The sequence below is a fragment of the Schistocerca americana genome, chromosome 7, assembly GCF_021461395.2.
Source record: "Schistocerca americana isolate TAMUIC-IGC-003095 chromosome 7, iqSchAmer2.1, whole genome shotgun sequence".
NCBI classification, from domain to species: Eukaryota; Metazoa; Arthropoda; class Insecta; order Orthoptera; family Acrididae; genus Schistocerca; species Schistocerca americana.
In genome coordinates, this window is record NC_060125.1 from 519,364,322 (window position 1) to 519,385,886 (window position 21,565).

General features: G+C 39.4%; 1 protein-coding gene across 1 annotated transcript in view; it reads right to left on the bottom strand.

Annotated features, from left to right (window-relative positions):
* Positions 1-711: 711 nt before the first annotated feature.
* The window catches only part of LOC124622247, a 28,558-nt gene continuing 7,704 nt past the window's right edge, over positions 712-21,565 (bottom strand). Inside the window, exons 3-4 of the mRNA XM_047147903.1 lie at positions 15,073-15,226; positions 712-4,221 (exon numbers count right to left, since the gene is read on the bottom strand). Of these exons, the coding sequence (XP_047003859.1) occupies positions 4,092-4,221; positions 15,073-15,226 (284 nt within the window). The 3' untranslated portion in view covers positions 712-4,091. The remainder of the gene's footprint in view (positions 4,222-15,072; positions 15,227-21,565) is intronic.

The window sequence follows — 21,565 nt, forward strand, 5'->3', positions numbered from 1 at the left end:
GACATCATTGACAAGGCTGAAGGCCCAAATTTCCAGAATCAGGCCACAGAAGAAGATGCATTTCCACTTGCAGCTCAATAATGCAAAACCTCACAATAGTTTTGTGACCATGGGATTCACTGCCAAATTTGGCTGGAATGTCTTTATCACATATAATGCTGATTTAGCACCATCACAAATCTCCTAGGACCTATGAGACACGGATTATGTTGCCAACATTTTCCAGACTCTGATAATGTTATAAAAGTGGAAAGACAGTAACTAGCCTTAGCTGGTTCAGGTTTTTGTAAGTGTGGTTTACAGACTCTTGTTCATTGCTGGCACAATGGCATAAGTGCATAATGAATGGTGGTGACTATCTGGAAAAAAATGATAGCATGTAGCTGAAATATTGCTCCATTTACCATGTCACTATGCTGTCTCATGAAAATAAATAGAACTTATTAATTTTGAATGACCCTTGTAGAGGGAACATACCACTTATCATTTAACATTCATTTCACTGAAAGCTCTATATTTTGTATTTACAATCAATCAGTTATTATCAAATATTGCACAAAAGTATGATATGGAATTTGTAACAACCTTGTACCAAAATGTGAAACTATAGGCTCACTGAATTTAGTCTGAAGTGCAGTAAATACTTACAACCATATAAAGACAAGAAAAACTTACATACAAGTAAGAGCAAAACAAATAAAAACAAAAGAATGTTGAAAACATAAGTTTTATTATTCGCAAAATGCCCAAAATGTGGACCAAAAGTTAATTTTTATGGACAGTGTTCCAGATAAGGCACTTCATTCCACAAGCAGAACATACATTTGCCTAATCACCAGGTACATATCTTGTAAAAATAATAAAAAAAATACTACAAAAGGTATTTCTACATATACCTGAGTAATCTGTAAACACAAATAATCTGGCTGTGAAAAACAAGTTACTAGTCACCAAGAATATATTTCTCCATACCTGTCTATTGTGAGACTGACTTCTGTGATGGATGTGATTACAAAATATGTAATTTGATAGTTCAAAATTTGACAGCTGCTTCAGTTTGTTAGCCTGTCACCTTACGTAATGATGACTTCTTTTTACTTCACACTTTTAAGTATAATTAAAAACTGTTTTGTTGACATGGTGCAAATATTTTACTTCAGCAGATTTTTTTTTTCAATAGATAATAATGTAATGTGGTAAATGTAATAAAAATAATAATAAACAAATAAATACAAGGAACAGGAGCCAAGGTGATCCCTAGTAGTCCACGGATTCTGCAATGAAAAAACAAATTTACAGCAGATGGCTGAAATAAGGGGTTGTGTGCAGGGAAAAAAACCAACCTCTTGGAAAGGAAACTTATCAAACAGCATTTCAATTAGGAGTTTCTAAACTGTTCATTTATTCAAAAGTGGCACAATGTGCAGGTGTTAAAAGTTATGTGCTTTGACAATACACAGAAGGAGGAACTATTAGACAGAAAAGATAAGAGAGAAAAGAAACAATATACCATTAGTATAAGGGAGGCTTTCACAACTGCATTACATGCCCTTTTTCTTGATGCATTCACTCTCTAGGTTTCAATTGATGGAAGACTCTTGGGCACCTAATCTTTACTACAATTCTGTAGAGCAGTAGTAACCACTAATCAATCATGTGTTTAGTTACTCTGTATTGCAACTGTTTGTGTTGTCAAATGAGTGCCTTTTTGTCACTTTCACCTTTGTAATAAGGTACCCTTTTATCTCACAACTACACTGCATGGGCTGAAGTTATTTCTTCACACAACTTCCAATGGAAGTTTGCATGTGGTGTGAAGCTTTCTCCTTCAGTTCTTCACAGTAGACTTTAAAATGGACCTAAAACTGTGTGTGCATTGCAGTCAGTTTTGATGGTCAGAATATTTCAAAGGTCAAAGAGCAAAAGCCAAAAAGGATTTTTGTATGTAACAAAGGCTACTGGTGGCACTATATGTAAAAGGCATGCAATGATTAATACTTGAGAGGAAGAAATGGAAGATAACATCATGAGTTGAAGGGCAATAGCAAAAAAATAAAAAAAGACAGCACGTAAAATCGAAGATAGTTCTAATAAATAAGCTTTTCTCAAAAATAATTTAGTGGTAGCCTACTATGAGAATTTGTGATGACTGTTCCAGTAACTGGTTTGTGAGTGGTGATTTTCACAGCCAGAAAAATACAAAACTAAATAATCAATTCTGTAAGTAAAATTTAAGACAACTGCATGGTCATACAAATTTCAAAAATGACAATACAAATAAATTATCAGTTCATTCACGTAGTAATTTCAACAGTTACTTTCTAACATGTTATCTGTATATTAATCACTACAGCACTCTACAAATTTTGTAATAGGCAAGTAACAACCTTTAATAACACAAAAAGTTTGCTACCTGGAGGATTACATACAATGTAATGATAACAAAATATAGAAGTATGCAAGTAGTCAGTTCATAAAATTTGTATTTATATATAATGGACGGAGACAAGTATAAAGTAGGGATCTAAATGCAAAGTCATACATTTTCAAAGTGTAGTTTAACATTAACAATGCCTGCAATTGTTCCCTTCATTGCACTATTTTTCTGAATGTACACAGCAACAACTTGATTTGACTTCAATTGCTGGAGGCCATTACACTAAAATGTCAACTTTGCAAACAATGTTTCACAGTTTCAACTATATGGTCAAAGGGAGTATCAAAAGCTGATATCAAATCCATTGTTCATAAAAAACCATGTCTCTGTAAAAATGGTAGTAATATTTTTACAATATGATGAAAAACACTAAAATCTTTGTAACAATAAAAATGATAACTTTTGTATAGAATCAAAATATGGCGATTAAGAACAAAGTCCTTAAAATTCAAATAAATTCAATTTTTTACATGTATATGCACATCATAATTTTACAACTCTGTTTGATTTCAACAAAATTTATAAATAAAACATGGAAACATGTTCCACAATAAACAATACTGATAACTCTGATCTTTAGCAGAAAAACACAAAAGAGACCACAAACTTGCAAACTGATATTCCACATCAAGGAGGACACTTATTTACTGAGAAAGAACTGATGTAAATTTAATTCTACTCTACTCTAAACTTTTAAAAACTGGCTACACTCCCTCTTATAATTTTGCCTGTCTTGGAGGACTGAACTATTTTAGAAGCTAAATAACTTGTATTTTCTTCTCAATAACACTGCTAACATTATTGTCAGTTGAATGTGATCCCTTCTGTTCACTAAATTTATCTCTATTCTAAGATAGAGAACCCTTTTTCCTTTCAAACTGTGCAAATATGTGATGCAAATTCAGTTACACTACCTATGCAGGCTGCAGTGCACTATGACAATATACTAAATCTGCCTCTGTTTCATGACAGTATATCAACTCTTACCTTTATTTTTTGCAATTTTTTATAGAGTACAAAACACTGCCCATACATCCATACATGTACATCATCATCTTATAAAAGGACAATAAATACGACCTGATTTGTATTATACAGAATTAAAAATGGACGGATACATACGCAATATTAATAATAATGTACATTATTCATTATCTAACTGTAATAAACATTTATGATGTACCACTTTTCTTACAAATACCTTAACCATTCATACTGGTCTCCTGAGCATTCATTTTCAGGCACAATATGCACTGATGCAACAAAGACTACACCTTCAACAATCGCATGTAATTCTTTTACATGTTTACTTCAGAATGTTATGTTTTGCAGTAATGTTGCAATATACTTTAATATTTTATTTCACTTCTCCATGTGGAAGGTACACATTGCAAATTCTGAGATTCTTTAATACCATATTTCACAATATCTTAACATTAGCCACTAAGAATACTTAGGGCGTTATCTTAGTTCTAAAAGCAATACAGAATGGTTTGTTATATTTCTAAAAATTATGTCTTTTCTTGAATATCTGATATTCATTTCTTCACACAATGCAGAACAATGCCAGATACATAATACTCTTAGGTATAGGAGCATGTACAATAAAAAATGTATAAAAGATGCTTTCAGAAAAGCATTAGAATTTATTGTGTCAGTGAAGCAGCCAAAAGATGAAAGCGCTGAGAAACAGGATTGTAGTGCACGAAGATGTAGCTGCTGGGGCCCCATTGCATCTGTTGTCAAAGTAACAGAAGCACCAAGTTGTCTCATCATAATAGTTCCTGTAAAACAACAAGATTCACAAATTCTTGCCCCATAAAATTGTATAACGTGTGCTGCAATCATACCAGACAATTTTTATTTCATCTACAAAGTGCTGTACTGTGTAAAAAGCACTATATTCCTAACGCCACATGTAAATGTGCAAGAGGAACCAGTATCCACACTAGCTTTCGAGCACTTACCATTTCTCTAGTAGAAAAGTACGCACATTCACATAAAACCACACAGACACCCAAATCTAACACCTAAGGCTGCAGCAAGACTGATTATCGATTATCAATTATCAAGAGTAGTTGCCTGAGCAGATGGAGGTAGGGAGGGGACTGGGAATGATGAGGGGCAAGGAAGGCATAGCAGGATAGTGTAAGGCAGGTTTTTCGACAGGTGACTCAATGTCTGCACAACAAGATTAGGAGACAGAGCATATAAGATACAGAGAGAGTGAGGAGGAGAGATCAAGGGGGAAGGAAAGGAGAAGAAGGCAGAAATGAAGGGGTAGATAGGGAAGGAAGAGAGAGAGGGAGTGGGGTGGGAAAGGGGAGGGAGGGCAGTGAGGAAAGGAGGAGGGGGAGGAAGGAAGAGACTGCCCATGTGAACTCGGGGAAGAAGAGTGGTAGGCAATGGTAGTTCATGATCTTCATGGGAAGGAGTGGTGTGGACATAAGAGGGAATGGAAAAGATCAGGGCAAGGCAGTGGGCAACAGGTTAGCAGAGGTTTAGGCCTGGAAGATTGCCGTAAGATATGCTTGAGAGATGATTGCCACCTGTGTAGCTCAGAGAAACTAGAGCTCAAAGGAAGAATCCAAATAGCTAGCATAGTGAAGCAGCTGTTGAAGTCATTTGTATTGTGGTGTGCGGCTTGTTTGGCGACTACATGGACAAGTTTTCGATTTGACACACTCCGGAAGCAGTTTTGCCTACCATAAGCATGAATGTTTGCATGTGTACTCCTACTACAAGAAGAGCAAGAGCTCGAAAGTTAGTGTTAGATGTTTCTATTACATGTTTCTGTGTGTCACACACCAATTCTCTATAGGCAAGTGGTTGTGCTCCCTTATTTTACATATTTTTCCCACCAGAAATATTATGATACATAACATGGTTAGGTTCACACATGGCCCTGCCTTTTATAGGGTGGGAAATGCCTGCAACTGGTCTGCTGTAGGAGGTGGTGGATGAATGTATGGGACAGGTCTTACATCTGTGTCAGCCACAAGGGAATAGCCCATGGGGTGTAGGATCGGAATAGTAATGGCCACGGATATTCTGTAGACTGGGTGGGCGGGAAATACTACTTTCGTTGATGTTCCATTACCACCAGATTCTTTGTTGGGCACTATGGCTGCGAAGCGCTTATGCACCAACATCTCTCATACCCATGGCCTTGTGGTCACGGCATGCTACCTTTCCCAACATCCTTCTGAGACCAAACCCATCACCTCTTTCCAGATCATCCTAGAGGACCACATTCTGACTGACAATTAACTTTTGAAGGCCAAATCTATAAACAAATATGTGGTACTGCTATGGGTATTCACATGACATCATTCTATGCTAACTTATTTATGGGCCATCTGGAGGAATCCTTCCTATCCAGTCAACACCTAGAACCCCTTGGCCGGGTCAGATTCATTGACAACACATCTACATCCACACAGATCCTCCAAAGGTCACTGTACAGTGCATGGCAGAGGGTACCCTGTACCACTACTTGTCATTTCATTTCCTGTTCCATTCACAAATAAAGCAAGGGAAAAAGACTGTCTGTATGTCTCCGTATGAGCCCTAATTTCTCGCACCTTATCTTTGTGGTCCTTACGTGCAACGTATGTTGGCGGAATTAGAATCATCTGGCAGTCAGCTTCAAATGCTGGTTTCCCAAATTTTCTTAATACTGTTTCTCAAAAAGAACTTCACATCCCCTCCACGGATTCCCATTTGAGTTCCCAAAGAATCTCCATAACACTTACGTGTTAATCAAACATACCGGTAACAAATCTAGCAGCCTGCCTCTAAATTGCTTCGATATCTTCCTACAGTCTGATCTGGTTTGGATCCCAAACACTCAAGCAATAATCAAGAAAAGGTTGCACCAGTGCCCTACATGCGATCACCTTCACAGGTGAATCACTCTTTCCTAAAATTCTCCCAATAAACTGAAGTCGACCCTTCACCTTCCCTACCACAGTTCTCACATGCTCGTTTCACATCATATCGCTTTGCAACGTCAAGCCCAGATCATTCGATTAACTTACATTTTTCCACATTTAGCGGTAGCTACTATTCATCACACCAACTGGAAATTTTGTCTATCTCATCTTGTATCTTCCTACAGTCACTCAATGTTGCCACCTTACCGCACACCAAGGCATCATCCATAAACAACTGCAGATTGCTGCTCACCCTGTCAGCCAAATCATTTATGTAGACAGAGAACAACAGTGGTCCTATCACACTTCCTTGGGGCACTCCTGACAATACCCTTGTCTCTGATGAACACTTGCCATCGTGGACAACATACTGGGTTCTATTAGTTAAGAAGTCTTCCAGCCACTCACATATCTGTAAACTTATTCCATATGTTTGTACCTTCAATAACAACCTGCAATGGGGTACCATGTCAAATACTTTCTGGGAATCGAGAAATATGGAATCTGCCTGTTGACTTTTATCCACAGTTCTCAGTATAAAAGGGTAAGCTGAGTTTCACAGGAGTGACAGTTTCTAAAACCATGCTGATTTCTACACATAAGCTTCTCAGTCTCACGAAAGTGTATTATATTCGAACTCACAATATGTTCAAGGATTCTGCAGCAAACAGAAGTTAGGGATGTTTGTCTGTAATTTTGTGGGGCTGTTCTTTTACTTTCCTTGTATACTGGAGTCACTTGTGCTTTTTTCCAGTTGCTTGGGACTTTGCACTGGGTGAGAGAGTCACAATAAATGCAAGCTAGGTAAGGGGCCAATGCTGTAGAGTACTCTTTGCAAAATCGACGTGGAGCCGGCCGAAGTGGCCGTGCGGTTAAAGGCGCTGCAGTCTGGAACCGCAAGACCGCTACGGTCGCAGGTTCGAATCCTGCCTCGGGCATGGATGTTTGTGATGTCCTTAGGTTAGTTAGGTTTAACTAGTTCTAAGTTCTAGGGGACTAATGGCCTCAGCAGTTGAGTCCCATAGTGCTCAGAGCCATTTGAACCAAAATCGACGTGGGATTCCATCTGGACCTGGTGACTTATTTGCTTTCAAATCCTACACGAGGTACACTTATTACTATGTCGTCCAAATGGGAGGTTGTCCTATGGTCAGATGACGGTATATTTATATGATACTCCTGTGCAAACGAATTCTTGAATGCGAAATTTAAAACTTTGGCTTTTGTTTTGCTATCTTCAACTGCCACACCAAACTGGTCAACGTGGGACTGAATGGAAGCCTTAATCCACTTAGTGATTTTATGTACAACCAGAATTTTCTCAGGTTCTCTGCCAAATCTTTTGCTAAGGTGTGATGGTGGCAGTTGTTGTATGCTTTGCACATAGATCTTTTCACAGATGCACAAAGCTCAATTAACCTTTGCTTGTTATTATTTACGCATTGCCTTTTGAACCGAGGGTGCAACTGCCTCTACTTCCTCAGCATCTGCTGAATTTTGTTATTAAGCCATGGTGCGTCTTTTCCATCCATATCCACTTATTACGCACATACAATTTAAAATCTGCTTAAACTCTGCCCATAATTCCTCTGTTGTTGTTGTTGTGGTCTTCAATCCTCAGACTGGTTTGATGCAGCTCTCCATGCTACTCTATCCTGTGCAAGCTTCTTCATCTCCCAGTACTTATGCAGCCTACATCCTTCTGAATCTGCTTAGTGTATTCATCTCTTGGTCACCCTCTATGATTTTTACCCTCCACGCTGCCCTCCAATACTAAATTGGTGATCCCTCGATGTCTCAGAACATGTCCTACCAACCGCTCCCTTCTTCTCGTCAAGTTGTGCCACAAGCTCCTCTTTTCCACAATTCTATTCAATAGCTCCTCATTAGCTATGTGATCTACCCATCTAATCTTCAGCAATCTTCTGTAGCACCATAGTTTGAAAGCTTCTATTCTCTACATCCATCTAATTGGAACTAAGTGACACCAATTCCTGTTTAAGTGAGATGTTAATAACTGCTTATCTGCTCTATCTAGCAGAAACACTCTCCTAGCCTTATTGATTGCTTTATTACCTTTTGTAAACATAGTTGCTATAATGACACTATTAGTGCTAATCCCCATTTCTATACTGACATTGTCGATAATGTCTGGCCTATTTGTAGCTACAAGGTCAAACATATTTCTATCGTGTGTGGGATGCTGAGCTAGCTGCTCAAGGCAGTTTTCAGAAAACATGTTCCAAGTTATTTCACATGACTGTCTCTGTACCCTATACACCCCCCCCCCCCCCCCCCCGCTGCAATGACTCCATAGACACCCCAGTCTATACATGGCAGGTTAAAGTCGCCTCCTATTAGTATGATCTGGGTATTTATGCACTACTGATCAAAGACTTTCTTTGAATGACTCTAGAACTGCCACAGCTGACTTTGGTGGTCGGTAAAAACATTCAACAATTAACATGGTTTTACCTACACCTGTTATATGTGAGCAGATGACTTCGCTGTCACAATCAACTTCGACCTCAAGAGAGACAATATTTTAGTCAACTGCAATGAATACTCCCCTTTCTATGTCCTCTAATCTGTCTTTTCGATATACGTTCCATGATTCATTAAATATCTCAGCTTTCCAGTTCGGGTATCATCCAGATCTCAGTCCCAAGAATAATCAGAGCGCAAGAACTTTCTTTGAAGGCAGTAAATTCGGTAACTTTTTTATGAATACTTTGAATGTTTAAGACAGACAGTCGAAGTGTCTTCATTCTGAACGATGTTTGACTTACGTTGCTGCACATCAACTGGCGAGTGTTCATCAGAACACTTCAAGCTATTGCCTAGCCTAAAAAACCCTCATGTGCACTCCATAAGTACTCTGCTATCCAAGTAGCTGCTTCCTTTGTGTAGTGCATCCCTGACCTATCAAGTGGAGTCCTTTAAATCCCCACATGATAAGGCAGGTCTATAAATCTGCAGCCAAGACCGTCACAGAGTCGATGAAGCCTTTGGTTGAGACCCTCCACTTAGCTCCAGCAGTCTTCACCACCTCTGTTAGCTGTCTATATGAACTGAGGATCACCTCAAAACCCATGCTACATACATCGCTGGTGCCAATGTGAGCCACAACATGCAGATGACGGCACCCCACATGCTCGATAGCTACAGGCAAGGCTGCTTCCACATCTCTGATGAGGACCCCCAGTAGACATACCGAGTGCATATCGGCTTTCTTTCCAGCCCTGGACGCTATCTGCATATGGGGCTCCATAACAGGCCTAACATTGGAACTCCCAATACTAGTAAACCCCTCACCCCATGTGCCTGCTCCGACCCTGTTGAAGAAGCAGCCAGTCCAGCCTGTCCAGTCACAGGATCTCATGGCAGAGGCAACTTTTGTTCTTTGCTCCATAACCCCAACACTTGCTCTGAAATCTGTTTCATGTGGTGCTTCTCAACACAACATGCCACCTTCCCAGACTTTGATCTCCACCTCTCAGATAGCTCCATAAATATGTTCGTCCATATCAAGTTCACCAACCACTAACAATACCTCCAATTTGACAGCTGTCAACTGTTCCATATCACAAAGTCTTTTCCTTACAGTCTCGTGAATAGGTGACACATCTGCAGCAGAAAGCAGGAGTTGTCAGCTTACCAGAACATTTACTGATAGATAGTATCTTATCCAGCTTATCCATAAACATATCTCCTGTGCCATCTGCTCCTCTTGACACCAGTAAAACTGTTAACCTGCCATCAATGAGCACATCTCCCATCACCCAGTATCACCCTGGCATTGGAACGTCAACCAAATCCTTCACCAGCACTGTGATTACCTATTGACATGGCCTGAGATGAGGGATATCTTATCCAAATACCTACATACAATATGTGATCAAAAGTATCCAGACACCCCCCAAAAAAATATAATTTTCACATTAGGTATGTTGTGCTGCCAGCGACCTCTGTTGCCATTAGACATTGTAAAAGAGCAGAATGGGGTGCTCCGCGAAACTGACAGACTTCAAACATGGTCAGGTGATTTGGTGTCACTTGTGTCATATGTCTGTACATGAGATATCCATACTCCTGAACATCCCTAGGTCCACTGTTCCAATGTGATAGTGAAGTGGAAATGTGAAGGAACACTTACAGAACAAAAGCGTACAGGCCGACCTTGTCTGCTGACTGACAGAGACCGCCGACAGTTGAAGAGACTCATAATGTGTAATTGGTAGACATCTATCCAGATCGTCACGCATGAATTTCAAACTGCATCAGGATTCACTGCAAGTATTATGACAGTTAGACAGGAGGTGAAAAACTTGGATTTCGTGGTTGAGTGGCTCTTCATAAGCCACACATCACGCTGGTAAATGCCAAATGATGCCTCACTTGGTGTACGAAGCATAAACATTGGACGATTGAACAGTGGAAAAATGTTGTGTGGAGTGACGAATCACGGTACACAATGTGGCGATCCGATGGCAGGGTGTGGGTATGGCAAATGCCCAGTCAACGCCATCTGCCAGCGTGTATAGGTCAACAGTAAAATTCGGAGACTTTGGTGTTATGGTATGGTAATGTTTTTCATGGAGGGGACTTGCATCCCTTGTTTTGTGTGGCACTATCACAGCACAGGCCTACATTGATGTTTTAAGCACCTTCTTGCTTCCCATTGTTGAAGAGTAATTCGGAAATGGCGATTGCATCTTTCAACATGATCAAGAACCTGTTCATAAAGCACGGTCTGTGGGGGAGTGGTTACACGCCAATAACATCCTGTAATGGACTGGCCTGTACAGATTTCTCACCTGAATCCTATAGAACACCTCTGGGATGTTTTGGGACGCCAAATTCATGCCAGGCCTCACCGACTGACATTGATACCTCACCTCAGTGCATTACTCCATGAAGAATGAGCTGGCATTCCCCAAGACACCTTCCAGCACCTGACTGAATGTATGCCTGCGAGAGTGGAAGCTGTCATCAAGGCTAAGGGTGAGAGCTGTCATCAAGGCTAAGGGTGGGCCAAACACCACATTGAATTCCAGTATACTGATGGAGGGCGCCACGAACTTGTAAATCATTTTCAGCCAGGTGACCAGATACTTTTGATCACATAGTGTACATCACCCAAAGTAGTGATCTGGGGTTTGCCCAACCTAAAGAATATCCTTGTTCATCACTATTTGAATCCTGCTCCTTGTGGGTCATTTCCTTGTGGTCTTCACTTATCCCGCCATCATGTTCTCCTCTTCAGTCTCCCTCTTTCTCTGTTCTATTTCACTCTCTCATTCCAAGACTCCATGTCACTGTTTGATGCACATATCTCCCCTGCCTGCAGCTAGAATGAGTTCACCAGTGCCATATACACAATCCATACAGCTGCTGCCTCTCCCTCCCTGCCATCAGCAACACCTCCCCAACCTTTCTTTCCACACTTGGTCTTTGTTTTACCTTCATGATACATACCCTCAATTCAATTGAACTGCAGTGCCGGCACTAATCATTCAGCTGGGACAATGTAGTCATAAAAGTGTACACGTGTGTACTCTGTAGCTCTAAGAAGAATTAATCTGAAAGCAGGACATTCTCAGTCTTGTTTAGGATCCTATCAATATCTCGGCATCTCAACTAACTGGTGAGTTGTTACCCCCACTCTTTAAATTATTTACAATGAAACAGCTACCCATACCTGCATAAACATTGAAAGAAAAACAACAGTCTCAGATGTGAACAAATGGCGATGCAGCTGTATACCAAAACTCAAGACAACTGGATGTGAAATGATCAACACTCTTTGAAAATACTTACTTCAAACTAACATTGTGAGTGTATCATCACTGCATCTTATGCAGTATTCAAATATTTGAGTAGCATGCTGGTGCTGGCAATCTGATTGGAGACACTGTTGCTGTAGTTAGTTACTGTCGCCAGCACGGATGCTGGGCAATCAGCTTGGGTCGGGAAAAGTGTGAGCAGTTGGACAGTGCCATAAATCATATTATGCAGAAACAGTTAATGTTTCTACTAATGTCTTATTGCAGTGAGGTTTCAGTATTGTGGAGAACTGATGAAAATATTTTTATAGAAAGTTACTGTATTTGCTAAAAAGTGGAAGTGTTGTTTACTCACAGTACACATAAACATGAATTATTATCAAGATATTTTTGGCTGTATCATTGAGATCCTTCCATAATATTACGAAAATGAGCAGTGCTTCCTGCGCATAAACCTAATTACCAACAATATGATATCAGTACTTACAAACTTTACTGTAGTACTGGGCAGCAAAGATATTCTGAACTTATGTGTGCAATAATGAACAATCAATAATTAATCCTAAACACATATGATTAACAGTTATCAAATGTAAAGTGCAATTGTTTATCTTCACTGAATGATCTACACAACATACCTGAATCACAAACACACACACACACACACACACACACACACACATTTCCTTTCATTAACCATTTTTTACTTTGCATTTATAACACTGGAAACTACAAGTGCTGCCTTCTGTGACGAAAACTCTACAATGGCCATCCAAGTATTAGAATTTTAAGCTGTAATAAAAAATTATAACATTTTCATGAAAGAATTGATGCATTCAATGGAGAGGAATAATGAAGAGTGGAAACTGAGATGGGCATCTTATGGAACAAATGTGGAGTTTATTAAGTTTGCTGTCATTAATCTGTGTGCCTCAATATATTTTTATTTGTAGCAAGATCATATAATCATCAACATGATTCAATAACTAGGAAAAGCTTCTTGTGTGTCACAGAAAGCTTACTGAACCAATGGGCAAGAAACTTAACATTCATCACAAGGTTTTTAAATAGTAATGAAAGAATCACCTAACTTGTCTGACAGCACAGAAAAGCATGGTGACAAGCGAATACGGGAAGCTGGCATGCCTATTGTGTGTTGTAGGTATGTCTTTATTTAATCTCCAATGCTGATTTCATAAGCCACAAATTTAATCACAGCTCTTCAGCAGTAAGATGCAGATAAACTAAGTGATTTTGTTGTGAATGGAGTGTCAAAAGTGCAAGCAGATAACAAATTTGTTTCACAATGTGGGCCTGTTAAGAAAACTACAAGATTTGCTAGATGCTATCGTAGCAACTCATACCATGAAAGGTAGAAAAATTGTAAAGACAGCTAGGTGGTTTGACTTGATTGAAACAACAGACTGTAAAATACTATCTACAATATAAAATGAAACTATTTCTTATATATGTGACACATGTGAAATAAATGAGGTCATAATGCTTGTGCTCAAAAGGTTTTGCACCATCTGCATACCTACAAACATGTGTGGGCTTAGATTATATAGGAGGGAAAATTGAGAAAGTAAACCTAATGGGAAAAAAAGAAAAAAAAGCTAACTAAAACAAAGGTACTCTGTTTAAAACTGTGCACCGTTGCATGTCTATGAAATCATAATCTGGTGGGTAACATTTAATACCATGTTGCTCCACCTTGTGCTCTGTACTGTGCTTGGATCCTTCTTGGCATCTTGCTCATAAGATGACTGAGGCATTGCTGCTTGAATCTGCCGCACTCTTTGATTGAGGCCTTCCTGAGGACATCCAATGTGAGAAGCATTCCTACACTGGCACTTTGCAAGTATCAACTAGTCCCAAGCATTCTTAAATGGGTTCTTGTCAGCAGATACTGAAGGTTATTCCATTTGGTTGATTAATGCCCCCTAGAGGAAGAGGTTCACATATTGAGCACAGTATGCTCAAGCATTATTGATTTGAAAGAGAAACCCACTGCCTAAATGCTGACTGTAGAGTTGGACAACAGGTTGGATGATATCGTCTCAATACTGCACAGCACTCAAATTAGGCTTGAGAGAGATGAGAGGCATCTGCCGACTGTACATAACACTGGCCCCTCTTCCTGGTGAAACCTGTGGAATACCTGAAAAGTGCAATGGTACCTGGTCATCTCCACTCTTTTCTATAACTACGTCCAGGTATCACAGTAATCCTGCACTCATTTGTCAAGTGAAACCTAACACCACTGATCCAAGTTCCATTCCAGGAAATCCCTTACAAACTTTTTTCGTAGATCACACGCTAGGGGGGTTTGGACATTGTACTGTCATTCGTAATGGATACCTAAAGACCAAAGAGGTTTGTTTGGAGATGGTTGGGTAATGTCTGGGTCAACACTTCCTTCCAAAAGACAATATGCAGTTCTCTTTGAGGTACTTCAATCTTTAGTGTCTCATGATGGTGCTTGATGTTCAACTGGTGTCACAGTGACACATGCCAATTCAGCAGACAACTTCCCTCATTGACAACTCTTCATGTCATATAGTGAGTTTGCGTGCATAGTCTAAGTTGCTACGACCTTCAAGACAGACCGAACATTGTGTACAAGCAGTAGTATCCCACTCGCTCGTAATGAGCTCTACTGAAGTTCAGTGAGAACCCATGTTTACTACTGCCTCCACTACACAGGCTGCTGTACATGGCAGCTTCCTGTGGTCAGAAGAGTATTGAGAAATATTTTTTTCTTACCTAAAACACACAAAGTATGCAAGTTATGTTAGTGGTCTAAAACTTTTATGTAAGATGTTTAATGTTTTCTAGTGCAAGAAAAATTAATGTGCCTGACTATTAACAGACAGTACAGTCACAACCAGAATTTGACAATGCAGCTACTTACCGTTTGACATCAAGTTCTTTTATGGAGTTGTTGACATAATTTGCCAAGCGGACATCCACTGTAGCTGGACGGCACCCTTCATAATGATCAGCAGGAATGTCAGTTCGAAAACTTCGCAGTGAGCTAAGACAATCTCTTGTGATTACAGTCTCGACTGTGAAAGCACAGATTTCAAATAAACATTATTGCTATTTTGCATTAAAAATAGAAACACAGATAGAAATGAAAACAGGTAGGGACTACTAACTGACAACATAAAAACATGTCACAATCTAAAGCAACATTGACAAAGCAGTGCCCACATACCAACTACAGACGGCCTGTGAACAACCACAAACTATAGTCACAGTAAGTGGCAAGCAGTGTTAGTAACAAACTTTTCTCTCTAATTTCTGGAGAATGGGAGCTGAGTGTTACAAAGAAAGTAAAAATGGAAGTTAAATTATTTTTTCATACTTAGCACCACTGCTATTTCCTGTCTTACAAGAGGTAGATACCACAATATGGTAAAATCCCACAAGGTGTGAATCTCACATTCACAAGATAGCCACACATACAATCAACTACCTGAGTATTATGGTAAATAAAAATTATTTAATTGAAATTATATCTCAATATGAGTGAGTGCCAGACGCTAGTAATTTCTGCTTATAAGAATAAGGAGTACTGTTCGCTGTACTCACAGCCACAAACTGGAGTTGAAAAATGTGAGCCATCACCACTCTTTATCTGCACTGTGGCTGCAAATCTTGACATTTAACATTTATGATGTTAGACCATATTACTACAATGTGAGATGAGCAGCAATATTGTCTCAGTCTGGGAATGTGGCATGTAGTTAATTATTCAGGGTGTAAAATGCAGTATGTGAAATTTTCAAACAATTAATCACACACACACACACACACACACACACACACACACACACACACACAGAGAGAGAGAGAGAGAGAGAGAGAGAGAGAGAATAATAAGCATGACATGTGGTATAAATTAATCAGAACGTCTGTACAAATAATAGTGCAATAATGTGTACTCCAGTGTTACAGAGTGACAGTGGTCTGTTGCATCCTATTGCTCCTATTGTGGTTAGAGCAATAGAACTCAAGAACGATTATCGCCTGAACTGTAGAAGTGTAAACAAATCGCCACTCAGATAAAAATAAAAAATGCAATTTTATTACTTAAACATAATGATAACAAACACAGCAAGGTAATCAAGCAGAGATTAAAAGAATCAAACTTGTATGGCTTGAAACTGAGGTATGACACATGTACAAGGAAGGTGAACACTGTTCTCACTGTTGAAGCACCCAGTGGGGCAGATAATAACAAGATTCTGGAAAACATTATAGTAAAGAAAATCTTAAAACATAAGCCACTGACAAAGTGCAACCCTTCTTCTTGTTGTCACAGAGGACAGGAGAATTGATAGTGACCTTAGAGGAGTAAAATCTGTTGTGAGCAATCAACAAAGATTAGTTTGAAAGGGAAAAAGACATATCTCCAAAACAAGTCAAAAGCCAAAGCCAACATTACATTACATATTGGAGACAAGCCCCATGAGGAGAATGGTAGTAAACAATAGGAGGGTGTATTAATCAGGAAGTCAAAATGGATTCCTGCAGTGTGAGTGTGAAAAGTGATCTTGAAAAGTGACCAGGGAAAATACTTTTGTGGGATGCTGCAACAAGTTGCTTTTAACATTTTACTGGCAATAAGTACAAAAAAGGTGTTATAGGTGATGGAATGTGCAAACAAATACTGGCAAGCAAAACTTAAAATCAATGGTATGCAAACTACAGAACAAGGAACATGAAATTGACCAATTTTATTATATTTTCATTTTCCTCATCTGTCAGAGTACTCTCCTGCAGTAGCCATCACACACTTTTTGGACTTGTTACATGGCTTTTGAAGCCCTCTAATGCCACAATAGTAAATGCTAGTATCTCAATGACAAATTGAAACTTGCCACAGGATCTAGGTGTTAGTGAATTTGGTGACCACTTCAGTTTTTTTCTGGAAGGAGGTCCTGTCAGCCTTAAGAGGCCAATTGAAAAGCTACTCTAATGTAAAAGCAGTGAAACTGACACACAAGTCTCTGAATTAGCATTGCCGAAAGGTTTGCACCAGGCAAAATGACATTCATTTATTAGCAGCAAAAGCAACAGCTGAGTGGAGTAGGATTCAAGTACCTACCCCAATGCAGAACAAGTAAAATTCACACAATATATATTTCACAGGTGATACAGCTAAATGAATTATTAGAAAGCAATTTCTGTGATACTATGAGCAATACAAAGAAAACAGCTTCTGCAAAAACTTCACCGCTATATTGTTGCACAGAACTGGACTTTACAGGTTAGCAAAGACACTCTGAGAGAAACTGTTCCATTATGATATTTGACTTCTTCTTCTTTAACCCTAATTGAATGACTTATTATATTTGGATGAGAAAACACACATTTTTTTTTTTTTTTACAAAACAATGAAGCATAATAATTAAACTAACCAGTGGTTTATTTATTTTTCATACAGAATGTGCTGTGAATAAATGTTTGCAAAGTGACATGTCTGATGAGTACCGTCAAACAGCAGCACCAGGTAACAATTCCTTGTTGTGAACGCAGAGTTTCGTTTCATGGTCACTTTTCATCTATGACTATAACAGGCAAACTTCAGACTATCATGTAGAAATATCCAAAATAAATAAATAAAACACACAAAGACAAGGAAAGCTGAACTACTGGCATTAATTAATGTGCACCAACCTTCTTCCATAAATCCTACAGTACTGATCTGAAATCATCCAAAGAATAAGATCCGCAGTCTTAATACATCAAGCACCTTACTCTCTAACTTGAAAAAATAAAAGCTGATGCTTTTGCCTTCAATAAATAAAGGTCATGTGTTTCCTTGCCTGGAGCAAGCCATTCAATGTAACATTACTTATGTGACTTGCACATCAATTTTGATATTTTTATTGTCTAGTGGCTTTTCAGTTGGCCTCGCAAGACTGAGTGGACTTCTTTCCACACAACTCCACCAGGAGAGAGAGAGAGAGAGAGAGAGAGAGAGAGAGAGAGAGAGAGAGATGTGGTTGCCTGTAATCAAATGCGGAACATCAGTGTTACGAGAGAGAGAGAGAGAGAGAGAGAGATATGTGGTTGCCTGGAATCAAATGCAGAACATCGGTGTTATTAGACATAAACACTAACCACTATACCAAATGGGCAACTTGATTCTTCAGATATGTTATTAGATTTTAGTACTGTGGCATTAGAAGGTTTTTCAAGCCACCTATTAAGATCAAAAAGCGTTTGAGGACCACTAGAGAAGAGAGACTGTGACGAGTGAGGAAACAGCATAGATTTCAACAAAGAATAAGCATTATCATCTGGTAATGAAACAGCAGGCAACAAATCAACAGTCACTGCTGTAGAAAATAACAACACCAAGGGGAATGGGGAAAGTAGTTTTACGAACACTGCCCGAGAAATATTGTGAACAGCTAATGTACAAAATATTAGCATGTTCTATTTCTGTTCTTGATCTACATGGCCACTTCATTCAGGGGCAGTTAAAAATGTGCAGCATGTCACAGCATTCCACTTACAAGAGCACTAGAGTTTACACTATTGTTATGCCAACACTGTCTGCCATGCACCTCATAGTGGTTTGCAGACTATATATGTAGATGTAGGTATAGAAGTGACATTAATGATGATGAAAGAAGGTGGGTTATCTGTAACCAGTGATGACAATAACTGGGAGGAGAGGACAGAGGGGGGGTTTCAGCAGTGGTAGAGTAGTGAAAATGCTGACTGATTATCATTATGAAATTCAATGGCTATAACACACCATGAAAAACAAGAAAACAATGTATGTAGCTCTACAAGATTTCATGACATAGTAAAAAAAAAAAAAAAAAATCATTCTGTTTGAACTTCTGTAGAAGATCCTGGCAATGGAGTAAAAATGCTGAAGAATAATAATTGGTAAATGATGTAATCTATTGCCATAGAAGATGTTATTTTTAATGATGAAAGAATTTCCTGCATCCACTGTGATGCTGATGAAACTTTTGTAGCTTACCACAAACTTGAAAATAAGTAACAATCAGTGATAAAGATAACAAGCCTTGAAGAAAATTCATATCTTGAATTTCAAACTGAGTAACTGTGGCCACAGTTTATTGGAAGAGAAAGGACCACTCCCTGTTCATCTTTTGTAATGAGGATGCACTATCACAGCTGATGCTTACTGTCAAACAATGTAAAATCTGTGAGCTATTTAAAATACATGGCATATACTGTGCATAGTGCACTGGCATGCCAAAGTTCTTTGGGATATTTTGGCAAATCTATCATATAATCCAGGGCTTGCGATGAGTGATTTACAGTTATAACAAAATTTGAAGATATTACTGGGTGGAAAGACTTTTGCAGGCAATGAATTCAAGAAGCATTCACTCTCAGCAAGCACTACGGGCTACTCCGATGATATTAAAATTAAAGGAACCTACAAGTACTTACGTTATTATTAAGGAAAACTTCATACTCAGACCCATAAATTAGAAAGTTAGTGACAATTATGTAGAAAAGATCCTTAAGTGTAGTCTAAACAGCACATATCTCAAATTAATTCAACAGTAACAGTGTTATAGAAATATGTATGATTAACTTATAAAATAATGGAGCACAGCAATCAGATCTCCTTTCCTTGCAGGCTTTATTAAATAAATCTAGATTCTGGTTAGTGCCTAGCAACTATCAATACACAATTTCATAGTTTCAATACATGTCCTAGTACATCAGTCCCCTGTTGTTTGGGCTTCTGTCACGATTGGTTGGTTGGTTCAATTAAAGGAGGGGGAAAGGGACCAAACTGCGAGGACATCAATCCCTTATCCTGAATAAAACAATGCCACAAGTGTGAGAATAAAACAAATGAGACTGACAACTCAAAATGGAATGAAAGGAAAAATCACAAGAATGATGAAGGGCAACAAACATGTAAATGGACAGAAGAGGACAAGAAAACCACGGAAATGCAAGAAACAGGATGAAGAGATTAAAAAAAAAAAAAACAAAGCAGATTACCACGGCCAGCTGACCACGAGAATAAAAAAGGAGAAGCCAGCCACTCTGCAACACATTAAAACCTCCACCCTACAAGCACTAGGATGGAGGACACAGAGGGACAAAGGACATGAGCTAAAACATAGATCAAATGATAAAACCCACCCTCACGAATAAAATGTAAAACAAAATCAGCCGATGAGGTGTTGTCAGATAAAATTAGTGGGAACGAATCCGGTAACCCAAGATTTCGTCGCTGGCCAGGTAACCCAAGATTTCGTCGCTGGCCAGCCAAAGTGGGACAGTGCACCAGAATATGAGCCCTGTCTACCGGGCGCCGCATCAACATTCAGGCAGGTCTTCACGGAGCAGCAGGTAACCGTGGGTCGCCCATGCGTGGCCAATACGGAGCCAGCAGAGGACAACTGATTCCCTGCAAGAGGCTCGCATGGAAGACTGTCACACATTCGTAGCCTCCTTAATGAAACACAGTTTGTTGTATGTACTGTTATGCCATGCCGTCTCCCAAAGCCAAAAAACCCTATGTCATAAGTCTGAATGCAGTGCAGGTTCAGAGATGTCCATCTCCAGAAGCGGTTTCCGCATAGCCTGTTTGGCCAGCCTGTCAGCAAGTTCATTGCCTGGGATGCCGACACCACTGAATGACGGGACTGGCCCTGGGCATAGGTGGGCTCCTGAATGGACGCTACCAAAGGATGGCGAGGGTAGCACTGGTCAATACCTTGTAGACTGCCCAAGGAGTCAGTACACAGAAGAAATGATTGCCTGGGGCATGAAAGGATATACTGAAGTACACAAGAGATGGCCACCAGCTCTGCAGTGAATACACTGCAACCATCGGGCAAGGAATATTGTTCAAAATGGCCTCTGTGGATGTAGGTGAAGCCAACATGACCATCAGTTATCGAGCCACCAGTGTAAACCACTTCAGAGCCCCCGAACACATAAAGAATTGAGAGGAAGTGACAGTGGAGAGCAGCAGGAGTAACTGAGTTCTTAGGGTCATGCGAAAGGTCCAGACGAATGTGTGGCCTTGGTGTACACCATGGAGGTGTATGCAGACAGACCTGGATGGGAGGTGGTAAAGGGAAGGACTCCAGTTCACACAGAAGGGATCGCACACGAATTGCGATCGTTAGCGCGCGCGCACAGGCGCAAGTTAAGCTTGGGTGAATGTGGTGTGCTTTCTACTTCAGAAGAAGGCCTCTTGGCCAACAGCTAAAATATATAGCACTTTTTTTGTTGTGGTTGTCTGTGACGCTCAACATCTCCTCTAATTGGAGATTAGCAATCCTCCCTTTTCATAATATTGTTGTTATTGCATCCTGGACTTTCAATGTTTAAACATACACAAAAAAATTTTGTGTTCAGATATTTTGAACTTTCCA